We start from the raw sequence: 15,715 nt of genomic DNA on the forward strand, positions 1-15,715 counted from the left end.
ACTCAGCGGGGACAGGAACAGAAGAGCTCCCATCGTGCCCCACACAGTCCTCAGGGCTGCACTGTATGAGGCTCTGATGCCCACAATGACCAAGTGACCCAGGGGTGGGTACTGTGCTTAGCTCCCTATTAGAGAAGAGGAAACGGAGGCTCAGAGAGGTGATGTGACCTGTTGGGGATCCCACAGCTACAAAGCAGCAGAGCCGAGATTCAAACTCCAAGTGTGTCTGTAGCGCCCCAGCTCCTTTCCACCGCCCCAGCTGCCTGCCGATCTCCAGGAGCGGTGGCGTTTAGAAGAGGGTGGCCCCAGAGAGAGGGCTTCGGAGACCCCGAAGTGGTGAACTGACACGGGTTTCTAAGCAGATGGTTGGAACCCTAGCCACATTCCCTTCTCGTTGCGTTGTGACCTCGGCTGGGTCCCTCGTCTCTCCAAGCCTCAGTTGGCGCCCGCGTGACATGAGGACGATGACAATGCCTATCTCAGATGAGGGGCGAATGCAAAGGTGCTCAGTGCGGGGGAGGTGTTGGGTGGCTAGCCGCCCACCTCTGTTACCCCAGGACTTAGTTTATCCATCTGAGAATGGAGACGATAATATCTGACTTCTGGATTCATTACTTGGTTTAGGACAGGGAGAAGGGGATGTGTGGAATGTTCCGATGAGGGCAGACCCTGCTAATGGTGGGATTTCAGGCATGATCCTCAGCCATAATTTTAAGCAGTTGCCCAGAGACACAGCCTGCTGTTGGCATAGGAGGGGTAGGCTGGGGCAGAGAGAGGATCTCAAACCGTTTTTTCTGCTGCTTTGGCTTCCTTCCTGGGCTCCTGATGGACCCATTCGCTCCCTGGGGATCTGCTCACTCCTCTGACTTGGTTAGCCTCGGGCCGGTTGCACGTGGGAATAAGGTGAGGGATGCCCGTGTGGGTGGGTGGGGTCCTGTCCCCTCTGGGACTCAGCCTCCCAGCTGGGAAATGGGGCCATGCCCGTCCTGACAGCCTCCCCAAGATGGCGAGAGAGGGACATGTGGGGTGAGAAAACTCTTTTGGAAGGTAAGGTCTCTGAGCATCATCACCGGCCCTGGCCTTGGAGCCAGGAAGTCTGGGTGCAAGAGCCCAGTCCACCATGCCCTCTCTGGACCTCATCTCTCCAGCTGTGAACAGAGGGCATGTTCACAATCCCCCACAAAACAAATACTACTTGTTGAGCACTTATTAGGCACCAGGAATGGTCCCAAACTCTTGAATAATCTCATTCAATCCCTGTACCAGCCCTTTGGGGCAGGAGCTGTCCTTTTATTCTTTAATTTAAAGCTTGACTGTATGGTACAACAAGAAATTCTAAAGCAAATATGGGTAGAGGTGTATATTCCCCCCATTTTATAGATGAGTAAACTGAGGCCTAGAGAGAAGGTACATGCTCAAGGCCACCCAGCCTGAGAGTGGCAGGTGGGAAATAGAACATGGGTCAAGCCGTTCCTGAGGCTAGAAAATCCCCTCTGGGAGTTTCTGGGGCTTGGCTGTCCTCTGGGAGAGAGGCCGGGCCAGAGAGAAGGGAGTCCTGAGCTCTCGAAGGCTCCCACCTCCTGGGCTGAACATTGGGTGGAATCCTGTAGCTGTGCTCTGATGGGAGGGGGTGAGGACATGGAAGGAGGCAGAGCCTCCTGGGACAGGGAGGGCCTCTGCTTTGGGTTAGACCCCGTGCTGGACCCTTTACAGTACTCAGGACATTCCCATGTTGTGCTGAGGAAACTGAGGCTCAGCGCAAGGAAGCCACTTGCCCAAGGTCACCAAGCCAGGCAGGGATATCAAGATGTAATTCACGTACCATACCATTCACCCTTTCAAAGTGTACAATTCAGTAGGTTTTTGTTTGTTTGTTTTTTGGGGCTTTGTTTGTTTGTTTTGTTTTTTACTGTGTTCAGAGTTGGACAGACATTCCCATTCTCTGTTTCAGTGCATTTTCATACCCCCAAAAAGGAACTCCAGACCCATAGCAGTCACCATCCCCATGCTCCCTCCCAGCCCTTGGAACTACAAATCAGCTATCTGTTTCCATGCATTTGCCCATTCTGGACATTTCTTGTAAATGGAATCCCACAGCGTGTGGCCTTCTGGGTTGCACGGTACATGCTCTTGAAAGCACCAAGCCGCACTACCTCCTAGGGGCTCCTTCCCAGGTCGCGGGGCCCTCGGAAGTGAATGGCCACCCGAGAAAGCTCACAGTGGTGTCTGCGCACATGGTCGGAGCCCCTCCAGCCAAGGACCTGAATGATGTCCCAATAAGGACCTGCAGTGGCCACACCAGCCTTGCCCTCTGTGGGGCCTGGTGACTCACCCTGGGTGAGTGCCCCGCCTGGGTGGTGTGAGCTTGAGGGGGGCACTCTCCTGGGTGTGAGGGGGACGACAGGACACTGGGGCTCTGTCTGCCCCGGACAGGCAGCCACTGTGCAGCAAACAGGAAGCGGGCTGGGCCGAAATCTGCTAGGTAAACACAGGCTGGCTGGGGAAGGTGCCTGGCATGGCGGGATGCCCCCCGCCGCTGCTGCCTGCAGGGAGCCAGGGAGCCTCAAGCAGCCTGGCAGTCAGCAGGTATCGCTGAGCTCCCAGCCCACTGCTCCCAGCTGTGGCCGCTCCGAGGTGGCTGTGGTCCCAGGCTCTGGGCCTGGCCACTCCGCCCTCCCAGGCAGGCATACCTTCCTTGGTCCTCTGTCTCTTTGTTCCTCTGCCCTCTGACAAGAATTAATAAAAATAATAATAGTATAATAGTAATAATAATAATACAGTGGTACCAATGATGTTAACAACAGCCAGTCTTTACGGAGTGTGCATTCTCCCCCAGGTCCTGCGCTGAGTATTTTATACATTTATCTCATTTAACCCCACAGCAGTCCCCGGAGTAGGTGCTCTGACCATCGCCTCGTAGGGGTGGGGAAACCAAGGCACAGGAAGGCCAGGGGACTTGCCCAGGGCCACACAGCTGGTGAGTAGGCCATCTGCCTTGGGGGCCTGTGGTCCCCAGCAGCCATCCAGCATCCCTTCCTCCAACTCCTGCTTCCACCCTTCCCTTCTGGAGTCCCCAGTCCTTGTCAGGTGTCCATTGGAGGCACAGATCCTGGGGACCACATAGGTGTGACTCCTGGTCCTCACCCTCGGGAGCTGGCCAACACTGTTGGAGTGACCCTGCCTCTCTGAGCCTCAGTTTCCTTACTGGGAAGGTGGGGGGGCAGTTGGACAGAGCTGGTGTTGTCTCTGCTGGATCCCCGTTTTCCTAACCCCTTCCTCACCCACACCGCCCCTCCAAGACTGACCGGGAATGACAGGTGCTTGCAGTCTTGTTTATTCCAGGGGACCTCAGGAAGCAGGGGCCCCACAGGTTGGGCACAGAGCCCCAAAATGGAGGGAGGAGGAAGTGCCCTGGCTCCTTGTGGGAGCCCCACACCTCCCCCGAGGTCTACCTGCTTCCCACCCACCTATGCATCCCACACCCACTCACCTGTCTTTTCTTCCTCTGCCTTCTTTGTCCCAGTGCCTCGGCCCAGGCTGTTCCCTAGTGCCCCCTGCTCTTTCTCATTGGACCCTGCTGCCCCCATTCCAGCTGTCAGGCCCCAGTCCTGACCCCCCCTCCTTGCAGCCCATCCATGTCCCTGTCTGTGTTCCCATTGGAGGAGTAACACTGCTTCCCCATGCCTGTACCCTCTGGGGACTTCAGAGGGCTCCTGCCTTATAATTCAAGGAGACAAATATTTACAGGCGCCCCATTCTGCCCCCAGCATGGTGCTGGGAGCTAGGGAGACAACAGATACACAGTAGTCCCTCCCCGATGGAGCTGACACTCCAGAGAAGAGAGAAGGTGACTAAAGGAGTAATACAAGTCAATGTACAAGTTTAATCACACAGGAGCTATAAAGGGAGGCACGTATTGAGTGCTCTATGAATGAACAAGGGAGCTGGTTGAGACTGGAGGTCAGAGAGGCTTTTCACAGGAGATGTCTGTGAAGAGGGGACCCAAGCAAGGGGCCCCAGCCAAGGGGAGGAAGTGGGGACAGCCCTGGCAAAGATCTGGAGGGGGAAAAGCCATGTTCTCCCCCCCAGACTCTTTAGTGAGTTTCCATTCTTTTATGCTTCCCTGAGTGCTTTGCAAACAGTTGGCACTCAACAGATGCCCATCGGGGTGAATTGATCCCAGGAGGGAGAGATCAGAGAAGAACTAGCTCCCTGGAATTCTTCCCCCTGGGGTAGAGCAGCTTTGCACGCCCAAACTTGCCACCAGATTTAAGCAGCTTTCCTAGGTCATGGAATCAGGAGGATGGGATTTGACAAATACGTGCCAGAGTTTCCATGAGCTCAGGCAAAGCTACAGGCGATGGTGAGGATGGGCCCCTTCTTCCACCCACTGCATGAGGAGGGGGCAGGTGAAAGGCTCAGGAGAACTCAACCCCCTATTGGACCTGAGATTCTCAGAGAGAAGGGACCTGCCTTTCACTTAGGCTTGTGGTTCGCTGTTTACTGAGGGCTTCCTCTGTGCCAGGGGCTTGACTCGACTTGTACAGTTCGCACAACGACCCGGTAAAGATCTCCATGGACAGGGGAGGAAGGCAATGCACAGAGAGGCTAAGTCACTTGCTCAAGGTCATGCAGCTCAAGAGCGGTGGGTGGGGGAGCCGACCCCCTGATCTGTCTGATCAAAATGCACACTCTTTCCACTCCCCACTAGTTCCTTCCCGGGGGACCTCTGGGGGAGAGAGTGGGTTTGGTTGCCCCAACTGAGTCCCCAGGTCTGTCAGAGCATAATGTGTGGCTTTTGGCTGTTTTCCTGGAAAGCCCGGAGCCTCTTTTGGGGCAGAGAGTGAGGCTTGGGGACCCTGGGTCAGTACTGTGTCTCCTCACCCTGCTTGGGACCTCTGCAGGCCTTAACCCAGTCACTCCTGAGCCCCTTTGGTCTATACCGCTCTGAACACCACTGGACATGACTGCTCCTTGCTTTGTCCAGCCGTTTAATCTGTCCCCCACCGGAAGATCAGCCCCAAATGGGCCAGGTTTTTCTCCGTGTCCTCTGTACCTGGCACGCCGTATGTTCCAGAAATCATTTGGCGAGTAAATGAATAGAGGAGTGGTTTCTAATCCTTTTCCTTGGGCCCTGAGATTCCGATCCCCCTCCATTCGTCTTGTCCGGCCACCCTCTGCATGGACCACAATCTGGTTTTTATGTTTGGAAGCGAAGCTCAATGCTTAAAACAACACGTGAAATTGACTGGTTTCAGTGACGCTCAGCAAGTGGGGAGGTTCCCACTCAGGCATACCCATCCTCCACTGGGCCTCTGGTGGCCCTGGTGCCAGCTGGGAGCTGCCTGCTGTGCAGGCCTTCTGGGTGGGGCAGCTCCCAGGGGCTCACCATGGGCACATGCACACGTGTGTGCACATTGCGCGGGGAAAGACACAGAGAAGCAGACCTGACGTTCCCGCCCTGATGAGGCCCACGGGGACTCTCTGCCTTTCTTCCCTGCCCGCACCCCCTTCCGTCCCAAGCCTGGCATGGGTTTAGAACGTGTAATAGCAGCCTATAGGGCAAATTAAAACAGGGAGGGAACTCTTTTCCTGACCGCAAAGGACAGGGTAGTGTTTGGGTGTAGAATGGTGAGAGAGCAGCAGAGCGGACTGTGCACATGTGTGTGTGTGGATGCACACGTGTGCATGTGCACGTGCATGTGCTCCCTGGCATGTACACCAGCATGGGCTGTGTGGAAGGAGCCCAGGCTTAGGATCGAAAAGCCTTCTTCATGGCCATTTGCTCCTGGGTGGCCTCTGGGGGCCTCAGTGCCCTTAGCTGTGAAATGGGAGCCGGGGCCCAGCTTTGTTGGCCAGGCTTTCATGGGACGGCACGGTGGCAGGGGGTACCGGGCTACAGTTCTGCATGTGCCTGTGCGTGGGGAGGGGTGTGAGGAGGGCAGTTTAACATGCCGTATATCACACACAATGGTGATGATGGCAATGGAAGCATTCGCCAGTGCTTCGCTAGGAGCCCAAGAGGCCTGTGATCGGCCTTATGTCACGGCAGCCCTGAGGGACGGAGGCTGTCGCCACCACCCTCATTTGACAGGTAGGGAAACTGAGGCTCAGAGAGACTGGCATGGGCTGGCGGGGATCATCCTTAGCTCCCAGAGTTTGTGCAGCTTGAATAAGATACCATCAGTGGTTGACCTGGTGCCTGGTGGCCATGCAGGACCCAGTCAATCCAGGGCTTAGAGTAGCCCAAGCTTGGCAACCAAATGCTCGGATTTGGATCCAGGCTCTGCCACTAGCCTGCTGTGTGGCCCTGGGCAAGTCACTCAGTCTCACTGACCCTCAGCATCCTCATCTGTAAAATGGGAATGAGAGCCATACCTCCCTCCAGGGCAAGGTTCCCCGACCTCAGCACTGTTGATGTCTTGGGCTAGATCGGTCTGGGCAGCGGGGTTTCCCCTGTGCGTTGTCATAATTATGGTTTTATCATAATTAAACCCTAATAATGATCCCACGTACCTTGCCTAAGGCTACAAGCAAGGAGTGAGTGGCCGAGAGGAGATTTGAACCTGGGTTTGGCTGAATTTAGACCCCTCATCGTGGAGCCCTCCCAAACCGTGGATACCGGCCAGGTTGGGGTTCCTTAGGAGATGGGGTGCAGGCATGATGGGGGGTTGGGAGCGCTCTGAAGCGGGAGATTTCCCCACTGGCTCCAGTGGGGAAAGGGGTATGGTAATTGGGAGGGTGTTGACAGCAGAGGAACGTGCCTCAGTGCCTTCCCTCCCCTCCTGGGAGGTCCCCAGAGAGGTGGGCAGAGCTATTGCCCCTAGAAGTACAACCTACCCCCCGCCATGCCTGCACCCCAGTGAATTCCTGTCCCTGCCTAACATGCTCCTCATTCTTGTGGAACAAAGCCATCTAACACCTCCCAAGATCTCTAGGAGGATGTGGGGTCACCCCGGTTTTACAAGGAGAGAAACGGAGACCCAGACACAGAAAGTGATTTGTCCAAGATCACACAGTTGCTGGAGTCCAGGGCTGAGAGAGGAACTCTGTGTGTCTGATTTCAGCACCTCTGCTCCTAACCCTTCCTTCCTTCCTCCTTTGATTAGACTCATCGAAAGCCCCTGATTTATTCCCAGTGTTGGCCTGGAAAATGCCTGACCTCACTGAATTCTTCCCACAAGGCTATGAAAAGCTGCTGCCTTTACTCCCATTTTATTTTATTTTATTTTATTTTATTTAAAGATTTTATTTATTTGTTTTTAGAGAGAGACAGAGAGTGAGGGGAGGGGCAGAATGGGAAGGGAGAGGGACAAGCAGACTGCCCTCTGAGCACAGAGCCCAACACGAGGCTTGATCTTATAACCCTGAGATCACATCCTGAGCCAAAACCAAGAGTTGGCTGCTTCACCAACCGAGCCACTCAGGCGCCCCTGCACCCATTTTATAGGGGAGGAAACTGAGGTTCAGGGAACTGAAGTGACTTTCCCAAGGTCACACTGCTTGTCAATAGCAGCTGAGCCTAGAACCTAGGCCTGAGTAACTCCAGAGTCTAGGCTCTCCCTCCCCACTGGTGCCCAGAAAAGGGCCAGTCCCCAGCAGGAGAGGGGACCCTCTGTAAGTTCCTCTGTACCCACCAAGAGAGGCCTCTGGCAGTGCCCCTGCCTCTCTGGCCTTAGCCTCCCCTCAAGCAGTCACAAAACAAACAAGGTGGGAAGCAGTGTTTATTTGCTTCCCTGCTCATGTGTCGGGCAGGGAGAGGAAGACATAGAAAAGAGAGCTTTTCAGACATCTCCCTGCAGCCAGGGTGGGATGGCGCAAGTTTCAGGAAACTCGCCCTCAGTGCCCAGCACCGCCTGCCCTGCAGAGGGCAGTGGCCTGCCAGCCAGCCCGCGGGGCCTTACTCCTCCCCATCCTTGTTCCTGGTTCACCGTCGGGCCCAGAGCTAGGGAGACCTGGGTGCAAGTCCAACTCTTCTCCCTAGAAGCTGGGTGACAGCCCCTCTTAAAGCTCCAGTTTCTCCATTTGAGAAATGGGAACACATCACACCTCTGTCCACGTGGCACCCTTCTAGGTGTTAGGGACGCAGGAGTGAACAAGACAGAAGCATTCTCTGCCTCCTGGTGCTCATGGCCCAGGAATGGACTAGTCCCATGGACAGATGGTCAGGGAGGGCTTCCCAGAGGAAGGGACAATTGAGCTGGGATTACAGGTGGGTAGGAGTTAGCCAGACCAACAGGGGAGGGAAGGGACGGGCATTTGGCCCAGGGGGGCCAGGGTTTTGCACTGTAGTAAGTCAGCTATAGTCTAGGGAACTCAGTTTCCTGTTCTGCAAAAGGGGAGTCATGAGGATGGGCGCTAGGAGAGACAGAGGAGCCCTGGCTTACGCAGTGGGTTCACACCTGTGTTTTCTGAGCACCGGCTGGGCCCAGAGCATGTATTTAATGGTTATGTTCTAGTTAGTGCCTGACCACGGGAATGCATGCTCTCTGCTTGGACACCCCCATTTTACAGGTGATAAAACTGAGGCCGTGAAATCAACTTGCCCAATGCCACGCAGTTGCTGAGTGTGGTGCCCCGATTTTTTACCTGCTCTGTGGGGCTCTGAATCCTGCCAGGTTGGGCAGGAGTAAAGCCCCAGGCCCCAGGCTTGGGGTCCCAGGGATGACTCTGAGGCCCTTCTTCCTCCCCCTAATGCCCAGGGTAGTTGGACCTGAGGCACATTTGCATTTCTAGGTCCCTAAAAGAGGCTCCTGTTGCAGCCCTTGCCTGGGGCTGGTAGCCAACCACATCTGGGAGTGGTCACCCCTCACCCCTGTCATTACAACAGTGGCTTTGAAGCAGCTGGCAGCAGTGCTGTTTGCCCACATGGGAGGGGGCTTCCTGGAGCCCCCACCACTGGCCGGGCTCTGCCTGACTCTCCTCCTGTTGCCTTGCAGGCAGAGCAGCGCAGACGGGTCGTGGGTTGGCATGGCAGATCCCAGTGAAGGCCCCCACACCGGGCCTGGGGAGGTGGCCGAGAGCCCCGTGGATGAGAGCGGCACCCCTGGCAGTGAGGCCTTCCCCCTGTCTTCTCTGGCCAACCTGTTTGAGGGCGAGGATGGCTCCCCCTCCCCGGCTGACCCCAGCCGCCCCGCCGCCCCAGGGGATGCACGACCGAACTTACGCATGAAGTTTCAGGGTGCCTTCCGCAAGGGGGTGCCCAACCCCATCGACCTCCTGGAGTCCACCCTGTATGAGTCCTCGGTGGTGCCGGGACCCAAGAAGGCACCCATGGACTCGCTCTTTGACTATGGCACCTATCGTCACCACCCCAGTGACAACAAACGGTGGAGGAGGAAGGTCATCGAGTGAGTATCACGGGCCGCCTGGCCAAGAGTTTCCTCTGTGTCGAGTCCAGCCACCCATCCGTCCATCCGTTCTCCTACCTGTTCACTCACCTGTCCACTTTTCCATATACTTGTCTGTTCAGCTATCATCCAACCGTCTACCCATTCATTTCTCCAGTTACCTGTCTTTCCACCTGCTCATCCACTTTTCCAATCCATCCGTCCATACCCCTCTACCCTCGATCGCTCCAGCCACCCACCTACCGGAACCCGTAACAACCCCCCTCAGGCCTCTTTGTGTATCTAGAGGACAGTCTTGAAGTCAGGAGATGGCCGGTTGCTGCCCAATCCCCGCCAGTCCTCCTTGCCAGTCACAGACTCATTTATGCCCTTGGATGAAGCCCTTGCTCAGTAAGGAGCTGTCCCCTTTCTTTATTCACTGAGTCAGTGATTCATGTAGTGCCTGTTTCTCAAGCACCCACCCCCGCAGCCCATGTGCCAGGTGGTGCGGTTGGCCCTGTGGCTCTAGGGGTGAGCCATACCAGATCCTGCTCCAACTGAGATTAGACCCTGAGCAGCCTTCACTGGCACCTTCATTTTGGAGGGTGAGCCAGGTAATAAGCAAGTAAATAGACACGTGAACATACAGTTTGGGTTGGGAGAGGTGCTGAGGCAGAGAAAGGAACTGATACAGGAAAGGTAGTCCAGGAGGGCTTCTTGGAGGAGTCAGTATTTAACCCAATACTAAGGGATGAGAAGGAGTGGCCATACGGGGTGAGGAAGGTGTTCCAGTGGAGCGACATGCATGTACCAGGACCCAAGCCTGGAGGGCGTAGGTGTGCCCAAGGAATGAGGTCTTGTGATCATCTACATGCTACCGGACAGTGTGTTTCACCTCTGCTCAGAGGACAGCAAAGCACCCCAGGGTCCCCATCCCTTTTAGGTCCTGTTGGAAGCTGGTGGGCTCCATGTCTCCCTTTCCTCATCCTTGGAACCCCTTCTTCAAGCCCTCACTGAACCCCTACCCCAGACAGTCAGGGCCAATAGCTCCCAGGAGGGCTGTGCAGGGACTGGGGCTGAGGTCTTCAGAGACCCCGAATGCCACCCAATGAGGTGTGGGGGTGAGGGCGTTCTTTTCATTTCATTTTTTGGTTCCAAGCTCACAATTCAGGAGCAGATAAAATGGGGGCTGTCCAGGTGCTCTCCCAGTCTATGCCCCGATCTCAGGAGGGCACCTCTTCCCCTGCGCGGGGCCTTGCCCCTGGTGGGGAGTGTGCGGCCCAGTGCCCAGGAAGGAAGGAGAGCAACTGTCCATGTCCCCTGGCCTGCTACCGGTTCTCTCTGCCCCTTAGCCCCTCCTGACTCAGTCTCCCCCCGCCGACCTGCCGCTGTCACTGTTCCCCCTCGGCTCCCCTCCTCTCTCCCCCACTGTCTCTGTTTCTGTCTTTCTCTGCTCTACCCTCTGTTCGATCGTTTGGACAGGTTCTTCCTGTGCCCCACATGCGCCAGCGCTGGGTGGGTGGGGACAAAACAGAGAGGATTCTTGCTCTTCCTGGGGCCCCCGGACTAGTGCTGCTCCCAGCTTTTGTCTCTTAAAACCTAGCACGCAGTAGGTGTCCAAGTGGTGTTTGTCCAATGACCAGGGGGATATCTCTGGTCATCTACCTTGTCTCTCCGCTGGCCAGTCCAGCCCCTGAGGGTTTGTACCCTTTCTCCACCTGCCTCTGTAGCTTGGCATTTCTCCCCAACCTCCTCCCTCCCCCACAGGCTCTGGGACACACAGTGGGTGCCAGATAATAGCCTCAGTGTCCGCTAACGTGTGCCGTGTCCTGCTGTGCAGGGAGCCTTGAACCCAGCACCTGTGTGCACGGCCTCATTCGTCTCAAATGTTTGTTGAGTGAATAAACCAGTGAGTGAATGGCAGAATCAATGAATGAGTTGCTTTATCTTTTAGTCCAGAGTTCCTCGTTTCTTTTCTTACTGGTTTCTCTTTTTTGGTCTCTGGCTTACTAAGTACTCAGTAACTGACTGATAGAAGAGTGGAAGGGTGGGTGGGTGGGGTGGAAGGGTGGATGAATGGACAGATGGACAGGTGGATGGATGGATGGATGGATGGACAGTCGGGTGGATGGATGGACAGATGGTTGGATGGGTGGGTGGGTGGGTGGGTAGGTGGACAGACAGATGGATGGGAGGATGGGTGGATGGGCCAGTGGTAGATGTGTGGCTGGTAGGTGGGTGGATGGATAGGTGAGTGGGTGGACAGATGCATAGGCAGGCTGATGTTTCTTTTTGTCTGTTTCTACCCAACACACAGTAGGTACTAGGCAGAGTTTGTTGTGATAAGATTTTTCTTTGTTTCCCCAGCTGTCCCTCCCCTCTATTCTAGTCCCTTCTTAGGGCTCCAGCTCCCTCCACCTCCCCGCCACAACCCCTGGGCCCCTCAGGCCAGAGATGGTGGGGTGGGAGGGGGATGAGCCCTTCCATCACCCTGCCTTCCCCCACCTCCAGGAAGCAGCCGCAAAGTCCCAAAGCTCCTGCGCCACAACCACCCCCCATCCTTAAAGTCTTCAACCGACCAATCCTCTTTGACATCGTGTCCCGGGGCTCCACTTCTGACCTGGATGGGCTGCTTCCCTTCTTGCTGACCCACAAGAAGCGGCTGACTGACGAGGAGTTCCGGGGTGAGCCACCCAGGTGGGGGTCGTGGGTGGGCCAGCCAGGGCATGAGGGAGGCCTGGCATGGGGGCCCCCTTTCCTCTCAGCATCTTCTCCTGTTTTGCTGGTCTGCATTGGCATGAAGAGCACTGGAGAGGGAGTCTAGTCCTGTGTGTCCTTTGCCATATTACTTAACCCTTTTGGGCTTTTACTACCATTATTCATTCATTCATTCTTTCAGCCTTAATTTATGGCAAGGTCAGTGTTGTAGGTAAGCAGACTTTACTCACACAGGTTCAAATCCCACCTCCATCACTTCAGGGATGTATGGCCTCCCTGAGCCCCAATTTCCCCATCTGTCAACTGAGGAATACTAATAGCCTAGTCCTGGCAGAGTATTCCGGCTTCTGCTCGCGGGCTCTGCCCTACCCCAACCAACTCTCGGGGCTCCCTTCCTAGGCTGAAGCCAAGGTCACCACTGCCTGCAACTTCTCCCAGCCCAGAGAACTCACCCCTGAGCCTTGTCTGGGCTCCAACCTGCACCTCCAGGGATCAGCTCCCCCTGCCGCCCTGGCCTTCCCTGCAAATTGGCCAAGTTGCTCTCTGAGCCCCCAGACCTGACTCAGTCACCTGCTGTGTGCTGGGTGCCAGGTTTAGGAGCCATAATTAACTGGCCAAACGACCCCGCAAATCAGCATAAGATGTTGAGAACCATGGCACCTGTTACAGAGGAGAGCCTGTCTCTAGAAGGCTGGCGGCTGTCTGCCACTGGGGGCTGATGAAACTTCCGGAAGGTCAGAGGGGCCATTTTCTGAGACTTCAAGTATTTCAGCTAAATTCAGTGCCAGAGCAGGGGGTACCTAGCCAGCGGTGTATTTTTTGCGTGTATCTTTCCCAACCAGATCCTTTGAACACCAACGCGATACGGTGCAGTATCTCGACTGTCAGAAGAGAATTCCTGGATTTATAAAAAATAGTCCTTCATGGCGCGCACCTGGATGGTGGGGCTTCTTGGAGGCATGAGCTTAGAGCTGTGGCCCGTCGGGGCTCCTCCCTGTCCTTGGATGGTCTCAGTGACTATGTTTAAGCCCTTGGCCAAACGGCCCCTGCAGACCCCCCTAGAGCAGTCTGCACAAGGAGGGATAGGCTAGGGGGAGAGCAAACCCCTGTGTCTCCAGCGAGACTGCACAGCTCCGGGCTGGGCTCCCAAGGCTCCAGCTGCTCCCAGGTTTACGACTGAGTCAGGGGCTTGTTGCCTAGGCCAGGAGCCCCCAGGCGAGTGTATCTGTGTGCATGAGCAGAGGTGGGGGGTCCCCCAAAACTGCAGAGAACAGTGCATGTTATTGGGGGGTTAACCATGAGGCCTATGAGGCTAAGTAAGCTATAGAGCGGCTCGTTTGCTCTTGCCCCTTCCAAGGCCCTACAACTAATTTTGAATTCATAATTGCATATTTGACTTCAGTGCCCCAAAATCATGCAAATCTGAGGCCCCTGAAAAACCTGGATCCACCCCTGCATGTTGTTCTAGCCAGAGGCTCATGAGCTCATCTGATTCTCAGGGGAATCTGACCACCACCCTTCCAAGTTTGACACCCTCCCATCTGGGATTCCTTTAGGGCCCCTCTCCCCTAGCAGCCGCTTTGCCACCTGGTGGCCGAGTCCCAGAACTGCGTGCCACTCTTGGCATTTCATCCCAGGACCCAGGCTAGCAGCCCCCCATCCCGCTACAGTCTGGGTCTGGGAGGTGTGGGAGCCCAAATTCAAGGTCTCGTTCCATACCCCACACAAACCACTTTGGGTTATCTGTCGTTTGGAGTCACCTGTGGTGACCAGCTCATGAGGTGCTGTGCCAGGCATAGGGCGAACAATGGTGAATGAGGCAGAACACAACCCTGTCCTCAAGTTGCTTGCAGTTTCCTGGGGCAGATCAACATTCATCAAGCAGTCAAGGAAATAAAAACAGTTATAAACTGTAATGTGTGCCAACAAACAGCTGTCTTGGAAGCTTGATCTAGTCAGGAAAATCTGGGAGAGCTTCCTGGAAGAGGTGACACTTAAGCTGAATCAGAAAGAGTTGCAGTTAACCAGTTAAAAAAAGGAGGAAGGACCAGGGAGGGGATGCAGGACAGCATGTGCAAAGGCCCTGTGTCTCACTGCAATAGCATGTTCTTCCGTGACCACTCTAGCTGCTATGAGGATTGAAGGAAATCCAGAGAGGCTAGTGGAAACCCGGCAGGTGTCTTGGGCCAAGGTGGTGGCAGTGGAGATGGGGAGTGGTGGAGGGATTGAATAGGACATGCTGAAGGGGACATGAGAGAGAAGAGAGGACAAGGACAAGGGTGACACAAAGGTTTGTGGCTGGAGGGAGACCCCATCCTCTGAGGAGGGGACACAGATGGGCTGGGAGTTGGCTTTGGGAGGGAGCGCAGAGAGTTGCAAGCTGCCTGAATTAGGAAATGGACTGACAACTCCTTGAGGCTACAGCTGAGTGTGAGTGTGTCTGGAGAGACTCGCCAGGGCCCCTGACCAGCATTTGGGGCACCCCCACCCCACACTTATGCAGATGAGGAACTGGAGTCTGCTTTTCCTTCAATTCAAGGTAGAGCTCCTGGTGACTCTGGGCTGGGCACCAGGGATCAAGCAGGAAGCAGCTTGTCAGGAATGAGGCTTGTCTACGGGACCTCAGTCCTGGGGGCACCGGGCCTGGAACTCAGGTCTCTGCGAGTCTTTCTTGTTCTTCCCGCTGACTCCTGGCATCTAGGGAGAAATTCCTATGCCACCCCGTAATGGAGTATTGACTGAGGACTTTTACCTGCCCGGTGCTGGGCTCATCAACCAACATCTGGTAGCTCTTCGATGTCCTCTGTGGCCTGTTTAGCCAGAGGGGAAACTGAGGCAGAGGAAGAGTCACAAAGGAATGGGGAGTAAAGCCAGGAGTTGAACCCCAAGGTGCCTGGCCCCCCAGGTCTCAGCTCACACCTGCATCTCCCATTCTTAATCCCATTTCTGCTTCGGCCGTTCCTGAGGCCCCAGCATTCTTAGGGGAGTTCTCTTCCCGTTGACGCTTGCTTGCTTGTTTGCTTGCTTGCTTTCTTTTTAAGATGTATTTATTTATTAGAGAGTGGGAGGGGATGGGGGGAGGGGCAGAGGGTTGGGAGAGAATCTTAAGGAGACTCCCTGCTGAGCAAGGGCTCTACCTCAGGACCCTGACATCATGACCTGAGCCCAAACCAAGTGTCAGACACTCAACTGACTGAGCCACCCAGCCGCCCTGCATTAACTCATTCTTTTAAGATATAAGTTAACTTGTATATCCATAAAAGTCAACCCAAGGGAAAGAAAATTACCAGTGTCAGTGGACGGTGTTAAGGACCTGTTTCTATCATGCAGACACCAGCTTCATGAGAGAGGTTTGACAACAAGCTCATAGCGGGACTTCAGTGTCATCGGTCGCACGCCAAAGCCCTTTCCTGCTCCTCCTAAGATAATTTCATGTCCACTATGGCGGGCAGTCTGCACTTTGGGGACTGTTGTACCCCATCTGCCCCCTTCTAGTGGCATTGATGTAAATACTTCATGGGAAGAAGATCCTCTGTTCAAGTAGGTGGCAGATGCTTCCTGCTATGTCTGGCTTTAGAGCTTCACATTTGTCATTGGCATATCAAAGGCTCTGACAAGTCCTGTAACAAGTAAATATTGGTTGGCTTTCTTTAACTCAGGATTCCCCA

The 15,715-nt window shown here is 55.1% G+C and overlaps 1 protein-coding gene across 3 annotated transcripts in view; it reads left to right on the forward strand.

Moving 5' to 3' along the window:
* Positions 1-15,715, forward strand: part of TRPV4 (transient receptor potential cation channel subfamily V member 4) — a 33,664-nt gene that overhangs the window by 4,772 nt on the left and 13,177 nt on the right. For 2 of the 3 annotated variants that reach the window (XM_032847402.1, XM_032847403.1), the window contains 2 exons: positions 8,940-9,350; positions 11,841-12,013. In XM_032847402.1, coding sequence (XP_032703293.1) covers positions 8,971-9,350; positions 11,841-12,013 — 553 coding nt within the window. In that variant the 5' untranslated portion in view covers positions 8,940-8,970. Of the gene's footprint in view, positions 1-8,939; positions 9,351-11,840; positions 12,014-15,715 lie in introns of those variants that run through there. The other variant, XM_032847404.1, reaches the window with a different exon arrangement.

The sequence above is a fragment of the Lontra canadensis genome, unplaced genomic scaffold, assembly GCF_010015895.1.
Source record: "Lontra canadensis isolate GAN:19392208 unplaced genomic scaffold, GSC_riverotter_1.0 scaffold187, whole genome shotgun sequence".
Taxonomy (NCBI): domain Eukaryota; kingdom Metazoa; phylum Chordata; class Mammalia; order Carnivora; family Mustelidae; genus Lontra; species Lontra canadensis.